Source organism: Anomalospiza imberbis, chromosome 14, assembly GCF_031753505.1.
Source record: "Anomalospiza imberbis isolate Cuckoo-Finch-1a 21T00152 chromosome 14, ASM3175350v1, whole genome shotgun sequence".
Taxonomy (NCBI): Eukaryota; Metazoa; Chordata; class Aves; order Passeriformes; family Viduidae; genus Anomalospiza; species Anomalospiza imberbis.
In genome coordinates this window covers 15,858,459-15,878,132 of record NC_089694.1, presented here as the reverse complement: position 1 = coordinate 15,878,132, position 19,674 = coordinate 15,858,459, and the positions used below count along the sequence as shown (strand labels likewise).

General features: G+C 55.3%; 2 protein-coding genes across 2 annotated transcripts in view; both read right to left on the bottom strand.

Moving 5' to 3' along the window:
• SPRY3 (sprouty RTK signaling antagonist 3) overlaps positions 1-19,674 on the bottom strand; it is a 315,558-nt gene that overhangs the window by 174,711 nt on the left and 121,173 nt on the right. The window lies entirely within an intron of this gene.
• Positions 145-10,079, bottom strand: LOC137482642 (endothelin receptor type B-like). Its single transcript, XM_068205143.1, has 8 exons — positions 9,886-10,079; positions 5,868-6,386; positions 4,902-5,014; positions 4,271-4,475; positions 3,475-3,624; positions 2,677-2,810; positions 1,997-2,105; positions 145-1,306 (listed from the first exon to the last, which is right to left on the bottom strand). Exons 1-8 carry the CDS (start codon positions 9,898-9,900, stop codon positions 1,157-1,159), a joined length of 1,395 nt encoding a protein of 464 aa, XP_068061244.1. The 5' UTR covers positions 9,901-10,079; the 3' UTR covers positions 145-1,156.

Sequence of the window (19,674 nt, the reverse complement as noted above, 5' to 3'; positions counted from 1 at the left end):
AGAGCTCACAATGTGTTCTGCTCAGCACAGGGATGGAAAGTCATCGAACGTGGAGACAGATTGCTACACAGATTGGGAAATTTGGGAAAATTTCTGCTCCACAGATTGGGAAAATGGGCTGGTCTTGATATTCCTCAGTCTCTGTTTTCCTTAAAACCCATTTGTCTTTATGATTTATTTGTAAAACATTTACATTTCAGTGAAAGTTAAGCTAAAAGTCCACCCCAACACCTGGAAAATGTTTTAATTGCAGGTCTCATCTCTTCTCCCCTTTTCCTCTCTCCATTTTTTTCTATGACAAGGTAGAAGGGGGAAAGAAGGAAAAGAGAGAGAGGGAAAAGAGATGTAGGAAAACCAACAAAAAAATCATCAAAAACCTGATAAATACAACCTTTTCATGTAGTTTTTCTGAAAGTTTTGGCAACAACGTTAGAATGGAATCACATGGATTCACAGTCACATGGAATCACATGGATTGCAGTCACAGACTGGTTGGGGTTGGGAAGGACCCCCACTCCCTCTCCTCCCACACCTGCCATGGGCAGGGACTCCTTCCCCTATCCCAGGGTGCTCCAAGCCCTGTCCAACCTGGCCTTGAAAATTGCTGGCAAATCACCTGGGGGATGAATTACTGCATATAATAAACTCGAGAGAGCCCTTTCCCATAGTTTACTTGGTTCTGGTGGCTCTTCCAGCTGAAATTGGACCTTCTCCACTGCCTTTCCCACCTCCACATGACCACAAGGACATCTCTGTCCCTCACAGGGGTTTATCCAGGCTTTGCTTGGCTTTTACAGCTGGGAATTGTCACTCTCCCTCTCTTCCTCACCCCACAGAGTGACCACCCCAACATTCCTTCCCTTCCCACACGCCTCCCCCCGCCCCACGTTCCACCCCGAGGCAGTGGCCAGAAGTCCCTTGGTTTTCCTGCGAGGAAATGAAAAGTCCTGTGAGGATGTGAATGCCCTTCCTTCTCCTGCAGGGGTGAGCTGGGGCCAGGGGCTGGGCTTGGAGCTGGTCCTGGGGAATGCTCCAGCTCCTCCAATTGGGTTAGGACACAAAGGCAAAGCTGATTCAGGCCCAGCCAGGAAGAGGCCGGGAGAGGATTGGAGGGGTCCTGCTGTCCTTGTGCCTTGTCCTGGACAGTGACAGGGATTTAGGAAGAGCTGTACTTGTTGCTCAGGCGAGAGCTGCTCCGGTCCAGCCCCAGCTCCTGCCCCGTGGCTTTCCACTTCCCAACAGATCCCTTCTCATCTGTGGGGGTGATGCTCAGGGTCGGCCTCTGGCACCAGCAGCACAGGCAGGACTGGGGAGACACAAGAGGGAGAGGTCACACATGTGGACAAGAGGAGGAAATATTCCCACATTGTGCCAGCAGGTGTCCCTGCACAGTGCCAGGCTGGGAATTGCTGAGCGTTGCTGTCCTGCATTTTCCTGGGAGCGGGTTTTCCAGGATAGGACTGGTGTGAGTAGGAAATGAGGACGCTGAAATTTGGGGCATTTTTTGTAATTGTGTGTTCTTGTCATTAGGGGACAGAAAATACAGGTGATGCTTAGCTGGGCTCAACTCCCGTCCCATCCCATCCCATCCCATCCCATCCCATCCCATCCCATCCCATCCCATCCCATCCCATCCCATCCCATCCCATCCCATCCCATCCCATCCCATCCCATCCCATCCCTCTCCTTCCCTTTCTTTCTCAGGGCTTCACTACTCCTGAAAATGATCTCCCAACATCTTGCGTTCAAAGTCTGCAGCAGCCCCAGCCCCTGGTCTGATGGTTTGTGGGGATGTTCCTGTCCCAGAGTGACAAGGAATTTTTGGCTTGTCCTAAATCCTGCTCTGGCAAAAGCCTCCCCCCAGCAGGGCACTGAGCTCTGGTGTACTTGGAGAAGAGAGGTATCCAACAGGGAAAATTTGGGATGAGGAATAAGATCAGCTTGTGTCCCTGGGCCTGGTGAGCACAGCCAGGAGCTCTGGAGGGATCATTCCTACCTGGAAGCAGTTCTTGAATTTCCGGCTGACAAAGTACAGAGCCACGGGGTTGATGCAGGAGTTGAGGGAGGCCATGTTGATCCCGAAATAATCCATCACCAGGAGGAAACTGAGATGGGAAGGGAGAGAACAGGTGTGTCAGAAGCTCATGGATAACAAAGGGAATTTCCAAACTGCCTGGCCTGGGATCCTGCTTCCATGGAGGAGCAGTGACTGATAACAGAGCTGAACACAAATCCATCCTTCTCTGAGAAAAAACACTTCTACTTGCATGGAGCATTCCCCGAGGAAGCCAAGAATATGAGTTGTGATTTCTCCTGGTGCTCCTGATGTTCCCAAACCCCAGCACAGCAGCAGCCCCTTGGCCTGGGCTGGATTTTGGCTGATGGGTGGAAGGGGAGGGAGATGGGCACCTCCCACCTGGCAGAAAGTGAGGAGCCCTCAGCCCTGCTGGGAATGTTCCTGTGCCCAGGAGACCTCAGCCTCACAGGAACATTCCAAAATATAATTTAACCCTTCTCATGTCCCCCCCACCCTCTCCATGCCCATCAGGAGGGCAGTGCAAGGAATTACTGAAAGCAGGAGCTGGAAGGCGACTCCCCCAGTCCGGTCCAACCCGACAGGGCCTGTGCTGGTGCCAGGGGGGCTCCCAGGCCGGTGTCGCCTGCTGGGGGCCCTACCTGAGCAGCTCGCAGCGGTTGGGGTCCGTCTGGTCGTAGATGGTCTTCTTGAGGATGCGGCTGAGGTGCAGGGGCAGCCAGCAGAGCGCGAAGATCACCACCAGGCAGAACACGGTCTTGGCCACCTCCCGGCGCTGCCAGACAGGGGCAGGGGGGAGGATGAGCACGGGGGAGCAGATCCCAAATCATGGAATGGTTTGGATTGGAAGGAAACTTAAAGCTCGTCTTGTCCCGACACGGGCAGGGACATTTTGCACTAGCCCAGGTTGCTCCTGCAATTCTGTATCAGGTCCAGGCTGCAGAAAAGGGCAAGGCAGCAGCAGCTCCACGAGGGCCAGACCCCTCCCCACCATTGCTCCTGGTGGCCCTGCTGGGATGGTGTTCCCTGGGACACGGGGCCTCCTCCATCCACCCATCACGCTGCTAAGGTGACAACCAGCTGAAGCTTCTCAGGGAATCATTCCCAAAGTGTGGGAGGGGACAATGAACTCTTTCTGCACCCCTTTTCTGGGATTTGGCACATCCAGCCTTTGGCCCAGTGTGGTGTGGGCTGGGATAAATGACCAGGAGAGCTCTAATGAAGCCGGGCTGTGGCCAGAAGGGTTTGGGGTCATCCCCAAGGCTGGAGATTATGGAGCTGAAGGCCCTTTTCCCTGGTGTAATCCCTGCACCAACGTGCCAAGTTCCTCTGTGAGGCTTTGCCAGCTCATCCTGTCCTTCACAGGGATGGGAAGTGTCCCCCTCCAACAGCACTCCCTCCTCTTTGGGAATGCCAGGATTCCTCCCTGGTTCTCTCACCCGTTTCATGTGGTCATTCAGAGCGATCCTCATCCCGTTCCTCTTGCTCAGCATCTCACAGGACATGAGGGTGTAGAAGATGCCCGTGCACACCAAGGGCAGGCAGAAATAGAAGCCAAAAAGCCACCAGTCCTTCACATCCCGGTAGAACTGTGGGGGAAAGAGACAGAGAGCAGTTGGAAATGGGGAAAGGGCAGCAGGGGTAACTTGGGATGCACACGTACCCTGCTGGAGCGAGATTGGGATTGGGATTGGGATTGGGATTGGGATTGGGATTGGGATTGGGATTGGGATTGGGATTGGGATTGGGACTGGGATGCACATGTACCCTCCTGGAGCAGGATTGGGATTGGGATTTGTTGCATCGCTCTGGGGAATGGTTTTCCCCCCCTCCCCAGAGACCCCTGTAGCTGTAACCATGTTAGTTTAACCCTTCCTTCCTTTCTGGACCCAATTGGCTGGGACCCAATTGTCCTTTCCTGAGCAGAAGGGCAGAAAAGTCCATGCTCTTCCATTGTTCGCTCTCTTTCCCTCTCTTTTCCCTCTCTTTTCCCTCTCTTTCCCCCTCTTTCCCCCTCTTTCCCTTTTCCTCCTATGGAATAAACATCTTGGACCACATTGAGGAGTTAGAGACTCTTTTGGAATCTTTTGTCTTAACCCTGTAATATTTCCCCCCAAAGCTCTCTCACATCTGGGCTAGCCTTGTAACTCCAGAGGGCTGTGGGCGAAAGTATTAACAGGGATGGGGATTGGGATTGGGATTGGGATTGGGACTGGGATTGGGATGCACAGGTACCCTCATGAAGCGGGACTTCTGCTCCGAGGCCAGCATGCACACCCACAGGTGCCTCTCCCAGTAGCTCAGCTCCACCATGTCGAAGGCGATGGCCTCGGGCACTGCCAGCACGATGGCCACTGCCCAGATCAGCAGCACCTCCACGGCCTTCCACATGGGGATCCCAATGCCCTGGATCCGGCTCCAGGACGCCACTGCTCGGTACCTGCCCGGGTGTGGCAACGGGACAGGAGCAGATTGGGAGTGAGAAAAGCAGCCAGGGAGGAGAGCAGAAGGTGCAGGTTAGAATTGTCCCCAAAGGTCCTTTCCTTCACACCTTCCTCCTCTACCTCAGAACTTTCCCAAGTGTGGGAAGGGGAAGCAGGGGCTCAGTGGATGGATGGGCTGGAATGGGGGCTGTCCTTGGCCACCCTTCCTCACCACCCCACCCACACCACGATCCTCCCCTCAGCCTTTCCCAGCAGGATTTCAGCTCTGTCACCAGAGATTTCCTGCTGGATTCCAGCTCCACATGAGAGCAGTCTGTCCCCATCTTGGCACTGGCCTGGGAATGAGCTCCTGGTTCTGCCTCTGGTCCCAACCAAGGGCCAGGGGCAGGCTGGGCAGGGCAGGGGTGGCTCTTGTGTCTCACCTGTCGATGCTGAGGGCACAGAGGCTGAGCACTGTGATGCCCACGGAGGCTTTCTGGATGAAGGGCACCAGCTTGCAGACCTGCACCCCGAAGGGCCAGTCCTTGGCCAGGAGCTGGGGAGGATCCACAGGTTACCAGGCTGCCTTGGGAACGTGCTCCCAGCTTCCTCTGCGTGGGTGCACTCACGAGGTGTGGGGAGCCCACAGAGAGCAGGGAGAGCGCTCTCAGCTTCCCACCACTGGGAATGTGGGCACTTTCCCACGGTTTGCTGGCACTGGGAAACTTTCATTTCCCTGACTGGACACAGAGATGAAGGATGGTCCAGACAGCAGGCCCTGACTCCAGACCCTGGGGGGTTTTGAATGGATCTGAGTCCTAAACTCCACACTAGGCTGCTTTGGATTGTTCTGAAAGTGAGAATGAAAGTCGTGCTCTGACACAGCCAAAGTCCAGCCTGGACAGCTTCAAAGCTGTGTGTCCCAAGCTTTTGCAGACCCTGACCCCCGAGCACCCTCACTTTCCTGATGGAACACAGGCTCTGTGGCCCCACACACAGCCAGGACAAGCAGAGGTGGGGACAATGTGTCCTGACGGCTGAAGAAATCCAGGCCACTCCTTCCAGAGGAGAATGAGGCTGAGTTTACAACCCTTCTGTCCCCCTGGAGCCCTTCCTGAGGCTACCCCAGAACCACCCACCCATTCCAGCTCTTTCCTTCGGCCTCAGGAGCAACACAAACCATGGAATCCCAGAAGGGTTTCCTCAAAGGTTTTCCTCAAAGCTCATCCAGTCCCACCCCTTGCCATGGGCAGGGACACCCTCCACCATCCCAGGCTGCTCCAAGTCCCATCCAAGCTGGCCTTGGACACTTCCAGAGATCCAGGGGCAGCCACAACTCCTCCCAGGAGCTCCTCCCAGGCCCCCGAGGCGGGAGCAGCCCCATCCCAGCCGTGCCACACGGAGCCGACCTTGTAGACGTTGATGGGCAGCGCGATGAGGATGTAGAGCAGATCCCCCAAGGCCAGGCTGGCGATGAGGACGTTGGGGCCGTTCCTCATGCACTTGTTCTTGTAGATGATGCGCAGCAGCGTGGAGTTGCCGATGATGCCCACGATGAAGATGGTGCAGGACACGATGGTGTTGATGTACTTGAAGACGTGGCGGATGTCGGCGGGCCGGGCGCACACGGGCAGCAGGGGCGGCTCCGAGGGGCCGCTCCCGGCGGTGCTGTCCGACACGTTGGGCACGGGCGCGCCCCGCAGCAGCCCGGGCTGCACCAGGCTGTAGGCCTGCTCCTGGCTGAGCGCCTCCAGGGGCACGGTGCTCTGCTGGAAGGGCCGTGGGGTCTGGCTGTGCACCCCGGAGAAGAGGCAGCTCAGGACGATGGCCAGAGCGGCAGGAGCTGGGATTGGTCCTGCTGAGGGCATGAAGCTGGGGGCAGGAGTCCTCATGGTGCTTGTGGGATGTCCTTGGGGTCCTGCTGGGATCTGCCAGTGGAGATCATGGAGAGAAATTGTTTAGCAGAGGGTGGAGAGATGGGATATTGGAGAGAAGAAAAGTTGCTCAGCCTAGAGAGGAGGAGGCTGAGATAAGACCTCACTGGGGTCTGAAAGCTCCTCACAAGAGGTAACTCCGATCTCTGCTTGCTGTGAGCAGGGCCAGACCCCAGGGAACGGCTGGAGCTGTGCCAGGGAGGGTTAGGCTGAGTATTGGGAAAGGTTCCTCCCCCAGAGGGTGCTGGGCACTGCCCAGGCTCCCCAGGGAATGGGCATGGCCTCGAGGCTGCCAGAGCTCCAGGAGCCTTTGGAGAGCACTGCCAGGGATGCACAGGGGGGCATTGTTGGGGGTCTGTGCAGGGCCAGGGGCTGGGCTGGATGATCCTGTGGGTCCCTTCCAAGCTGGGATATTCTATTTTATGAGTCAATTCTATTTATGAGTTGCTGGAGAGCTCCATCATCCCAGCAAACAGAAACGATGCCAGATCGGATCCCACCAGGCCAGAGCTGTTGACCCTGAGGGTGGGGTTTGTGCTGCTAAATTTAAACAGTTCAGGAGAACAAACTGGAAGGAGAACAAACCGTCCCTTGTGCCTCTGACGTGGCCCTGCAGTGGCTGGGACACCAGCCTGTGCTCAGTGAGTGAGTGTGGGAGCAAGGACTGCACCTCCTGCATTGCTGCTCCTGTGGACAGTCCCAATTCCCTTCTGTGCCCATCCCACTCCTCACTTAGAATCCCAGAATCCCTGAGGTTGGAAAAGCCCTCCAGGAACATCGAGTCCAAGCTGTGCCCAATCCCCACCTCGCCACTAGCCCACAGCACCAAGTCCAGGTGTTCCTTGGACACCTCCAGGGATGGGCACTCCAAACCTCCCTGGGCAGCCCCTTCCAAGGCCTGATCCCCTTTTCCATGGGGAAATTCCTCCTGGTATCCACCCTGAGCCTCCCCTGGCCCAGCATGAGGCCATTCCCTCTCCTCTTGTCTGTGTTCCCTGGAGCAGAGCCCGACCCCCCCAGCTGTCCCATCCTGTCAGGGAGCTGTAGGGTTTCGTTTTGGGGCAATTAGTTCCTGACAGGTTGAGGTTGCAGTTTTGGGGCACCTCTGTCAATGCCTGCCCATCCTGGCAGTTCTGCAGTCCCACCTCAGGGTCCAGAGAACCAGCAGAACTTTTCCAGTTCATTCCACGGGGAAACTGAAGCCTCACCAACATCTCCCTGCCCAGGTGGACCCACATGCTGCCCCTGCAAAGGGAGGGCTCAGCCCAGCCCTGCTGGGAAAACACTGCAGGGCTTTTTCCAGCAGTGCCATATTGACAGCTGACATCTCCCCCCATTAATGTGCAGCAGCACAGCCCCTCCTTCCCCATCATCATCCCAAACTGAACCCCTTCCTCCCCAAACCCCCGTGCCTGCCTGGCTCCCTGCTCAGGACTGTCAGTCTCCCTGGGCTCTTTCCAGCCCTGGCTGCTGACACAGGGAAAGGTCTCCAGGGCTGGAGCGCCAGTGAATATCCCCAGAGTGGTTTTGCTTTGCACAGCTCTGACCAGGCAGGAAGAGCCCAGGGGCTGAACCACAACCACGAGAGAGCTGAGGGTGGTGGTGGCACCATCCCGGGGTGTGAGTTTGAGGAAGGGTGATCCAGGTTGAGAAATGAGCAAACTCCAGCCTGTTCCTCAAACAGGGATAAATCTGGCAGCTCCTGGTTGGAGTGAATAAGGAACACTTTTGTCAAACTGAAACTTCCCAGCTCTGAAGGAAAAAGAAATTGCTGTGGCTGGACTGGGAGCTGGAGCCTTGGTGAGAGTCCCTGGGATTTCCCTGTTCCAGGGAACAAATGAGGCAGGGATCAGGGAGTCTGGCTGGGATCAGAGCAGAGACTCAAGCTCTGCTCTGACTCCTCCAGGCGGAGCTGGGATCTGACCCCAGACCTGCTGTACCCGGGATCTGCTTCCAGGAGCAGCCAGCCAAGGCACTGCCAGGTTGTAGCAGGGCTGTCCCTGCCCATGGCAGGGGGAATCCCAGGCCCAGCACGGCTCCCACCCTGGGAGGAGGTGGCCAGGCCAGCCAGGAGCCCCAGGACTGGCCACAGCTCCTGTGGACACGGCTGTGCCTCCCCCAGGCTCGGGCTTTGTGGAAATGCCTGGGCTGGACTGGGAAGGGCGAAGAAAGGAAGGGAGAGATGGATAAATACCCCAAAGGATCACAAATCCCTGCTCTGACCCGTTCCAGCCATGCCCGGGACAGGTGTCCACTGGGGGTGTCCCAGCCTCTCCTCCCCACCATGTCCACGGGATTGCAGCTCTCAGGAGAGGACAGACCCAGCTCAGAATTCCTGCCTGGACCAGACCCAGCTTTGGATGGCACAGCCACTCGTGGCTGGAGGACAGCGGGGACACTGGCACAGGGTGCCAGAGCACCCCTGGAACAGGGAACGTGCCCAGAGCCCCCCACAGCCCTGGGCTCTTTAATGAGCCCAGCCTCACCTCAGAGCTCTGGTAATGAAAAATGTAGAAGCATAAAAACCCTGGGGCTTGGCAGAGGAGCCCATGTGAGGGAGGATCACAGGACAGGGCTCCTGCCCAGTCCCTCCACGGCGCAGCTGCAGAGCACTGGAGAGTAAAAACACTTCCTCCCCATCTCGCCTGAAACTGAATCAAGTCTTTTATTAAATCCAAAATTTAGGCAAAGAGAAATTGTTCTCTCCTGTCCAGCTGCCCGATTACTCCTTGCTCTTCCCATCTTGGAGTGCTTGGAAGCACAGCCCTTCCTCAGCTGAGGGAAACTGAGGCACAGGAGCATCAAAAAGCTTGTTCAGCTGGGAAACCAATAACAGCATGGTTAAACCCCAGATGCAGAATTGCTTTCACCCATCCCAGGGGGAATTTTAACTGTGCCCAGCCCAAAGCTGAAGCCACTGGAATCCTGACATGGATTCAGGGAATCAGGGAGAGACTCCCAGAGAGAAAATCAGACTGAAAACTGATTCAATCACTTCAACTCTACAGAGCCTAAATCTGCCTGAAAGGTGTCGTGAGTGGGATTGGAATCCCTCTTCCCTGGGAGCCCAGGAGAGCCCAGCACATCCCAGGCAGCATCCTCACCTCCAGCAGCCTCTCCCTCCATCCTTCTCCTCCTCCTCTCCCTCCCTTCCAGAGCAGTTCCACCTCTCCAGACTCATCTCTCCAGACAAAACACAGCTTTTCTGTGGCTAAATATTGCAGCACAATCTCTGTGGATGGAGGATAGGATGGAGGGAGGTGACAGCAGCACATCCCACTGCTCCCTGCCCCGACCCCAGCAGGGGTTTCCACCCCAGGTGTGCTGGATTTCTCCTTCTCCTGCCACATCCTGGACCTTGTCCAGGCACCGTGTTCCCTCCAACGCCTTCCCCAGAGGGAAAAAACCCTGCAAAAATTCACCCTGACACAAGGAATCGTTTTGTCTGCAGATTAATGCTCATAACAGCCAAGCTTTCCATCGGAGTCGTTACCTTCCTGCTGACCATGGAATTTGGGAGCTGCTCCTCAGGGCTCCTTCCCCCTGCCCGGGACGCTGGGCATGTCCTGGGGGAGCTGCACTGGTTTGGATGCTGGAGTTGGCTTTTGTGAGGGGCTGGAGCTGCGGGGAATACTCCTTCCTCCCGTGGCTCCCGCAGTGGGTGGTTTTATAGAACATCCCAGGGCTCCCCCAGCGCAGCCCCTGCGACCAATGGCTGAGGGCGGGATGGGGATGGAGGAGGGAAAAGCGGGAAACACGGGACAGCTCTGGGAAGGAGTGAAAATAACAAACAAATAAAGCTGCACAGGGGGTGGCACTGTCTGCTCCGTGAGTGACAGGATCCTCATCTCAAGAGTTGTTCAAAGTTGCTGATGAGAACTGGACCAGCCTGGCTTTTCTCAGTGGTCAAGGTTTGTTAATAGGGTAGAAATCATCTGTGTATGCAGGAAAAGCCAAGTTTAGTGGGAAGGACACGGAGGTAGAGCCAGGTTTAGTGGGAAGGACATGGAGATAGAGCCAGGTTTAAGTGGGAAGGACATGGAGGTAGAGCCAGGTTTAAGTGGGAAGGACATGGAGGTAGAACTAGGTTTAAATGGGAAGGACACAGAAGTAAAGACAGGTTTAATGAGAAGGACACAGAGGTAGAGCCAGGTTTAAGTGGGAAGGACAGCAGGAAAAGCTGCTGTCTTGTTTGGTGGGCTGGGCTGGATGGACACAGCCCATGCCTGGCCTTGCCTGGAGCACTCAGCTGCTGCCCCTTTTTGTCCAGTAATACCCAGAGATGTTCCCACCTTTTGTGTCCCAGAGCTGACTCTGGAGCTCAGTGGATCATTTCTGCACCTTGGTGCATTCCTGGGACTCTGGGGCTGGGCTTTTGCTTGGACCCACAGGGGAGCAAACAAGTCCATTGCCAGCTGGAGGCTCTGAAGGGCAGCAGGAGGTGACCTGGCCCTGTCCCCTCTGCTCATTCCATCCCCAGGCAGAGCAGGGAGCAGCCCCTCAAAGGGCTCCTCTGCCCGGGGCAGAATCCATGGGTTGAACCACCCTTTAACCCTTTGGCCTCTGTGAGGAGCTGCAGGTTTTCCTGGGCTCTCTGCCCAAAACAGAGGAGTTTGGAGTGTGCAGGGCCCCCCTCCCTGCCCCCTGGGGGGGTCCTGCAGTCTATTCTGGGCCAGTCACGTTCCTGCACGGGACAGGGCATGAATGGCCCTCTCTGTTCTGATGGGGACAAAGGATGGCTCCAACCCCTGGGAGAAGCCCAGGAAAACACAACCTTGCCCAGCCAGAGTGGCCCTGACACACATTTGAGTCTAAGGCTGGTGCTGAGTCGCTTCAATGATGAGAATGAAACCCCAAAGCCATGCCACCTCCCGTGCTTTGTGCCACAGCAGGAAAGCAGGAAAGCTTCTTGGGGAGCCCAGGGATCCCTGAGGAGAACCACAGCTCAGGGCATCCATCCCTCACAGCTGTGCCAGCTGTGGGAACATGCCAATGGCTTTGTAATCCAAGCCACGGGAATAGCTTTGCCAGACAAGGGTTCCAGCTGGAATCACGGGGTTCAACCTGCAGGTGGACAAGTGTGGAGCCCCACAAAGGCTCAGCTGGGCTCTGCTTTGGGGGGTGGAGATTGAGAGGAATCCGATTTACAGGTGTAGTCATGGAGCAGAGAAACCTCTGGGAGAATCATCTGGGAGGTTCTCCTTTCCCCTCCCAACATCTGGGTGCTCCCCCCATGGCAGAGGGAATGCAGCTGTGTGTGCCCAGGAACGTGCCCTGGGATGTGCACAGGAGGGGATGGAGGCGCCTCCCAGACCCCCCACTAATTGCTCTAATTATGGCACTAATTAGGGCAGTACTTGCTCTTCACAGCCCTGAACCCCAGCCAGGCCCCTGAGCCCATTCCAGTTCAGCTGGAGGAGCCCCAGTGCCCAGGTGTGGGTCTGTGTTATCCCAAACGCAGGGAGGGGGCTGTGGGAAAGCAGGGATGCCTGGGAGGAGGGAACATCCCTGGAGGCATCACATACAGAGCTTCTCCTCTGGGACCTGAACAGGAATACTCTGACAGTCCCTTGGGAATTCAAAGAGATAAAACATTACCAGAAGAGACTGCTGGGGACCTGCGGGGACAAATCCTTCAGGAAGATGTTTTTCCAGGGCTGTCAGCTGGCAAATCCTGCTTTGGGGAGGCCTGGTGTCATCTGACTGAAATGCTGGGTGTATTTCTGCTCAGGCATCCTCTGGGAAGACTTGGATTTAGTTCTGGGGCACTGGGAATGCTGAAATGGAAAGCTCAGAAACTGCCTCCCAGCCCGACACCTCCACTGGCATCACTTTAAATAAACAAATAGAATAAATGTGCCTGCATTTCTGGTCATACTCCTCGAGTCCTGCTGCCAGCATTCCCTTTGCCCTGCCTCTTATGCCAGAGGGGTCTGGAGTGCTGGAGAACGGCTCTGGCATCTTTCCAGTAGTGCTTTTCTTCTGCAAATATTTTCATTCACATCAAGTTCTGATCTCTGAATTTCCCCTTCTCCTTCCCCCCTCCAGGCTGATATTCCCCAGCTTTATCACCTGGAGCAACCCAGCAGTGCAGCAATGAAGAGTGAGGAGAGCAAGAGGTGGTGCCAGCTCCTGTGCTGCCCTCCATTCCTTTCCTTTCCTTTCCTATCCTATGGGGAACTGAGCCTGAAGTCTCAGAGCTGCCCTTCAGGTGAGCCAGGAAAAATGTCCCAGTGGCTTGGGAAACCATGGAAGCAGTGGGATGCAAACCCCCATTTATCCCCCACTGCTGCCCCCGATGCCCATCCTGCCCCATCAGCCCAAGAGGAACTCGGGGTAATTCTCCTTGGATTTGACACCGGAACCTCCAGCAACTCCAGGCTGGATCCCCCAAACCGGGGACGTTCTCTTGTGCAAAGAGCTGGAAAATAGGGATTATTTCAGTGTCTGCAGCCCCATCCCTCCCTGCAGCCGGGATGGGTGAGTGCAGGAACGGGATTGCTCAGGCACACGGGACTTTCCCTTCCCTGGAGGAGGGGATGCCTCGGGAAGCGGAGCCAGATCCCTGCTGTTCCCACGAGCCCGCGCTGACCCCGCACTTGAAGTTTTTTTGCTCATAACTTTCTTATCAGCCGGGGCCGAGCGAAGTCAAGTTCTTCGGAGTTGTTTGGAGTTGTTTGGAGGGGGACGGGGCGTTTGCAGCCCCGCCCGGGCGGCGCGGGGAGCTCGGGCCAGCGGGAGGGACACGGGCCAGCTGCTGCCGCTGCCTGGGGCCGCACGTTCTCTCCGGTGTCACGGCTCGGGGAGTGGCCGTGCCTGGGTTCCTGCCCGACATCGGATAAACTGGGGCTTCTGGTGAGCCGGTTACTGTCTTCAGATGGCCCTGATGGCAAAGCATCAGAGGCTGGGGTCGCCGTGTCCCTTGGGGCGCAGGAGCCTTAAGGCAGACGCAGGAGCTGGGGACATCTCTGCGTCCCAAAGATGTGGAAACCAGTGATGGGAGGATGTTGATCCTGGCTTGGTGGAAAGAGGGCTTTAAATCACAGAATTACGGAGTTGTTAAAGTGGAAAAGGCCTTTTTGGCCATCAACCATCAGCCACCACCATGAGCACTGCTAAACCTTGTCCCCAGGTGCCACATCCATGTGGGTTTTGACCACATCCATGTGGTTTTAACCCACTTCCAGGGCTGGAAGTTCCACCACTGCCCTGGGCAGCTGTGCCAGGGCTGGACAACCCTTTTTGTGAAGAATCTTTCCCTGCTTTTCAATCTGAGCCTCCCCTGACACAGCTTGAGGCTATTTCCTCTCATCCTCTCCCTTGTCCCTGGGAGCAGAGCCCAATCCCCACCTGGCTGCTCCCTCCCTGGTTTCTCCAGGAGCCCCACAAGTCCTAAGGGCTCTCCAGAGGCAGAAGGGAAGCACCTCCCAGGTGTTCACAGCCACAAGGATTACTGCTCTCAAGGTGGTTGGTGACTCCAGGTGACAGAGGTGGTGCTGGTGGAATTGTCCCTCCTCACCCAGAGCTCTGCCAAGGCTCCCAAGAAGGTCCGTGCTCTCCTGGTTGTGGAACTGCGGTTCCTCAGGATCCATAGGTCGCTCTACAGCTGATCTGGTGTCAGGCTGGACACGGGAGTGAGGCCCATGGCCACAGAAATGGGATTTCTGCCAGGGTTTTTGTGTGTGACAAGGTGCATTTCCCTGAGGTGTTCTGGGGAGGTCTCCCACAAACCTCCCTCCGCTGGAAGCACTGATGCTATTTGCTAATGAGCTTGGCTAAAGGTGGGCTACTGGCTCCTGCAGCAGAGCTGCGATGTAATCATTACATTAATTTCTCTTCAGCAGATCTTTGACTGTATCCTAAATACTGTGGGCTTTAAACCTGAGCAAACTCTCCTGCCCTGTGTAATTGTTCTAACCTTTAATTAATCCTTTGCTTATTCACGCCTATGTATATAAAAAATATTCTTATTAATTGATAGAAAATAGGAGTGGATTTGGGCTTTTTAATTTCTGAATGCTGTTTGTTATCTTCATTTATTTTGGTAAATCTACTTCATTTAATTAGTTCAGCTCCAGAACTGTGAATATTTTGAATTCAGGGCCAAACTTCTTAAAAAATTGGAAATCCAAGCACTGTCAATACTGGAGTGGATCCAGACACTTCATGTGGAACCCATGAAGATCTGGGGAGATCTCCAGATCTTTCCAGTGGCTGATGAGGTGGGGCAGATCCTCGGTGGCTTTGGCACAGCCACAGGGCCCAGAAGCTCAGTGGGACATTCCCTGGATTATTTCCCAGTGTCTCCCACCTTCCATTCCCTCCTTCTGCTTAACAAGCTTCTAAGAAAAGCTTGGACAAATAGGTTATTGCTCCTGAAATGATTGCAGATAATTATAGAGAGATTAATGGCCTCTCCTCGAAGAGCCACCAACAGCTTCAAGTACTATTGACCTTTCCAGGAAATGGGAATGAGGAAAGACAGCAGGAAGCGGGCTGGATAAACAGTGTGGAATTTAGAGTCTTCAAAGTTCTGGGGAGGGCAGGACTGCTGAGATTCCCCATATTCACCCCATGGAACCCCCTCAATGCTCACCAGAGAAAGCTGGCAATGTGGAAGTGAAAAATGCCTCGTTGGCAGCGGAAAAAATGACTTGGGAATGAGAGAAATGAGAGGAAAACACCAGTGGGGATCCCCTCCCTGGCATCTGGGAGAGGAGCCATCCTTCCCATGGTCTGGGCTTTGGTTATCCCTGGGGAAGGAGGGGGAGACAGCCAGGAATTCCGGGCTGCCCTCACTCTGGGATTTGCCAGAGCACTTCCATAACTTGGTGGTCAGATAAGGGATGAGCCAGGAGAAACCAGAATTGAATACAGATGGTGGCAAAATCACAAGTGGGCACTGCTGAGTTCAAACTCCCCCCAGAGCCTGGACCCTGTGGGAAGAGAAAAACATGGATGCCATCCAAAAAAAGGGAGGAATCCCTGGCCCTGGGAGTCCCCACGGCCTAAAGAGGCTCTGAGCCTTTTTTGGATGAGTTTTGCAGTGGCACCTCCAGCAGGGATCTGGAGGAGGCTTGGAATGAATGAACCAGCTGAGTTTTAGAGCTCTGCCCATTGGAGCCACCCCGGAGAGACAATCAAAGGAAGGATGGAAACTGCTTTGGGAGTGTTGGAATCCTGCCAGGGGATGTCTCCTACTGAAGGTGAGAGCCCTGAAGTTTGGCACCCCACCACAGCCTGGGACAGTTGCCTCTGGGTCAGGCACTGGCTGTTGAGATCAGTGTCTCCAAAAACGTTTGAGGAAGACAAGAACAGTCCCATCTTTAATTCCCTGACTGCTTCAAGGGAATCCTGGAAGGAGAGGTGGGAAGAGCATGTACTGCACATGTGCAGAGCTGGCTTTAACAAGGAACCATCAGCTAAAAATCCATCCCTGCACAGGAATCATCCCATCTCAGTGCCCCAGGGAGATCTTCCTGCCCTCAGCACTTCCAGTCCAGGATTTAATGCCATGAACCTTTGATCTTCCCAAGCCATCCTGCCTCCTGATGGGGAGGGGCATTCCAACCAGAGTGGGCATAAATCTGTGGGAGAGTGTCCCAAGGAGGCCTAAGAGGTGGTGAAGGATGGAGGTGAAGCCCAGGAGTGGTGGCTGAGGTGACTTGGGAAGAGGAGGCGAAGGTCAAACCTCACGGGGGTCTGGAACCTTCTCCTGAGGGGCAGCTCCGGTCTGTGCTCCCCGTGAGCAGGGACAGGAATTAGGGAACGGCTGGAGCTGTTGGGGAGTGTTATGCTGAGTATTGGGAAAGGTTCCTCCCCCAGAGGGTGCTGGCACTGCCCAGGCTCCCCAGGGAATGGGCATGGCCCCGAGGCTGCCAGAGCTCCAGGAGCCTTTGGACAGGGCTGCCAGGGATGCACAGGGTGGCGTTGTTGGGGGGTCTGAGCAGGGCCAGGGGCTGGATCCATGATCTTTGGGGTCACTGCCAACTCAGGATATTCCAGGATTCTCTGCAAGGAGGGGATGTGCTGGGGGAACAGTGTGGAGCTCGCCCTGGAGCCCAGGGTGGGTCAGGTGACACGGGGGGACAGAGGGGCTCAGAGGGGTTTCCAGCCTGCTGGAGTGGAGCTGGAGTGACACTGATGGAGGGGAGAAAAAAGATGGAGAAGAGGAGTTGCCTTGTTAATCAAGGATGGCCTGGGGACCAAAGCAGTCACGTGTGTTAGGGCTGACTGGGCCATGTGAGGAGCCTCAATGGGGCTCTGTGAGGGGACACTGGGCCCTCTGTGAGGGTTGCACGTCCCCACAGAGCCACTGGATCACAAGCACCACATGTGACTAGACACTGCCACCCCACCGTGGCCAATCCAGCGGGATGGGGAGTTAAGGACAGGGTTTTGGGAAGCCCCTCCCTGCTCCATTAATTAAGCAGGAGAGGTAGAGAGGGAACAGAAATTGAGGTTTGTTTGTTTTTTTTTTTAGAGGGTTTAATTATAAAAACACTCCCAATATCCCATTTTATTAAATGTTGGTTTCTGGGGAGCTTTGTGGGCTCCTGCACAGGAGCTCTGCTGCCATGGGTGGATGAGGACAAGGATTTCCTTGTGGAGACTCCTCATTTGTCACCCCCAGATCTCCTCTGGGATTCAGGAAGGGAAAGCAGCACGTGAACATGAGCTGATGTCCTCTGTCACCTGCTGACCACATCACAGAACGGTTTGGGCTGGAAGAGAGCCTGAGGGTCACCCAGTTCCATCCCCCCACCATGGGATGCCATCCACCAGATGTGGGAGGTTCCTCCACGCTGAGGAGTCTCTCCACCAATGAAAGCACCCTGAAAACACTCCTGGGACAGCCCTGGAATGAAGGTCCTCACTCAGGGAGCTGGGATGTCCTGAGAGCCTCACCACCCATCTGTCAGAAGGTCAAAACGAGGGAAGGAAGGAGCCCCGCCTGAGAGCAGGGAAGTGGAAGGAGATGTCTCACTGGTGGGGGCTGAGATGAGCCCCAGAGCTTCCCACTTGAGGAAGGGAAAGCACAAGTGGAATAACAATTCCAAATAAAGCCCATTCCTCCCACCCAAGCACGGATGGGACAGTGGCAGTGTTTAAAGGGAAAGCTGGGTCCTCCTGTTTATTTTAAGCTGGAAGCCAAGAGGCTCCTGCCGGTGACTTCAAAGAAAAAGTTTGTTTCTGTGTTCTGCTAATTACCAGAACACCCAGACCCCATCTCTGGGGCCTGGAGTGTTGCAAAAACATGTAAAGGTTAATTGAAGGCAAAGGGAAAAGGAGAATCCCAGCTTTAACCTTCCTGGGCTGCCCTTGTTATGCTGACAGCACGGTGCAGGCAGATTTAATGACTCCTCATTACCCTGCTACCTAATTAACCTCCTGCCCTGAAGCACAGAGAGGCTGAGAAAGAACTCCCTGCCCAGGAACCCCCTCTGCCAGCAGCCCCCAGGGTTAAAGGAGACATCTCCAGCAATGCCAGGCTCAACTCCTGCCTGGATTCCAGCTAATTCCTGTGACACAGAGAAGGGCAGTGCTGGGATCCCAGCTCCGTGGTGCTGGATTTTGGGAATCTGTTTGCCCATCATCCCAATGATGGCACCAGGCTTCCAATAGGACAAGGAAGACTCCAGCTGGTCATGGCAGGGATGCTCCATGGCTGTGCGAGGGTCAGGAAGGTGGTTTGGGAGCACAGGCCTGGACAGCTGCCCCTGCACCCTCCTGGCAGATACAGCAGGATCACGGGATGGATCAGGTTGGAAGGGACCACAGTGGATTCTCTGATCCTCTCTGCTGAAGCAGGGCCAGCATCTGGAATATCACTCCAGATGCTTGGGATTGTCCTGTATGGAACAGGAATTTGTCCCAGTTAATATGAAAAAAATGCTTTTTGTTCTCTTTGCTGGATCAGCTCCTGTTTTTCCTCTTACCTCAAAAACGGGTGCAGGTGAAATCAAGGCCTGGCCTTGTGATTTCACCTCCAGGAGGCTGGGGAGGGATTTCCCTGAGGGCATAGAGGGATAGGACAAGGGGGAATGCCTTAAGCTGAATGAGAACAGGGGTAGATGGGATATTGGGAATTAGGAATTATTCCCTGTGAGGGTGGGCAGGCCCTGGCACAGGGTGCCCAGAGCAGCTCTGGCTGCCCCTGAATCCCTGGCAGTGCCCAAGGCCAGGTTGGACACTGGGGCTTGGAGCAGCCTGGGACAGGGGAAGGTGTCCCTGCCATGGCAGGGGTGGCACTGGAGGGGCTTTAAGGTCCCTTCCAACCCAAACCATTCCATGATTCCATGACCCACATTTTCAACAGAGCCGGTGGGAGCTGCCAGTGCTTGGTGGGACCTGGCCCTGCCTCTGAGAGGGGACAGTTCTGTCACCTGTGAGAGCTGAACCACCAACATGAGACCAGTTGGTGCAGGTTTGGAATTTATTACAGGAATTGCAGTTTAATTTCTTGGTGTCACTGCCTGGAACAAGTCCATGAGTGCCAAGCGTGGATAAGGAGCACAGATGCCATGGCCACTGTGTCCAGTGGGAATGATGAACACCTTGCTGCACTTCTAGGAGCAGCTGGGCACCCATGGAAGACCTGGGGCAAAGGATGGGCAGCAGAGAGAAAAGGAGCAGGAGCAGAAGCGTCTCCATGGGCCACGGCCACGTGATGGGCCAGAAATGCAGAGGCCAGAGCTGGAGGGAGATAAATCACCCCAAGCCCCCCTGGAGAGTGCAATGGTCTGCAAGGCTTATCTGGGCTTTGATGTGTCACTGAACTGCGGAGAAGAAAGGCCCGTGTGGAATTCACTCCCCGGGACATTTAACTGTGTCCGGCTGCTCACATCCTCTGTCCACGGGGAGAGATCGGGGCCATCGGCACGGCCTGACCGCAGCTCCCAGTGCCGCTGTGTGCGCTGGACCGGGCCCACACGGCCTCTGTGGGGACGTGGGGCAGAAACTCCAACTCCTCTTGCCTTCCTCCTCTCCCCCTCCTTGGAAATTTGGGATTGTTGCTACTGGGCAAGGAGAAAATTACTCCCGGGGCCGAGTGCCAGAAGAGTGGAGGGGACAGTGAGGCTGTGGGATGTTCTAACAACTATCTGGGGTGGCCTTTCGGGGAGGTGGGTGTAGGGTCCATCCCAAACTGCCAAACCATCACACACCCACAGGGGCTTGTACATAATTTGTGTCCATTTATTTCCTTTCTTTAGGCATTGAGGATTTTTAGAATGGTTGGATTGGAAGGGACCTTAAAGCTCATCCCATTCCATCATCTCAG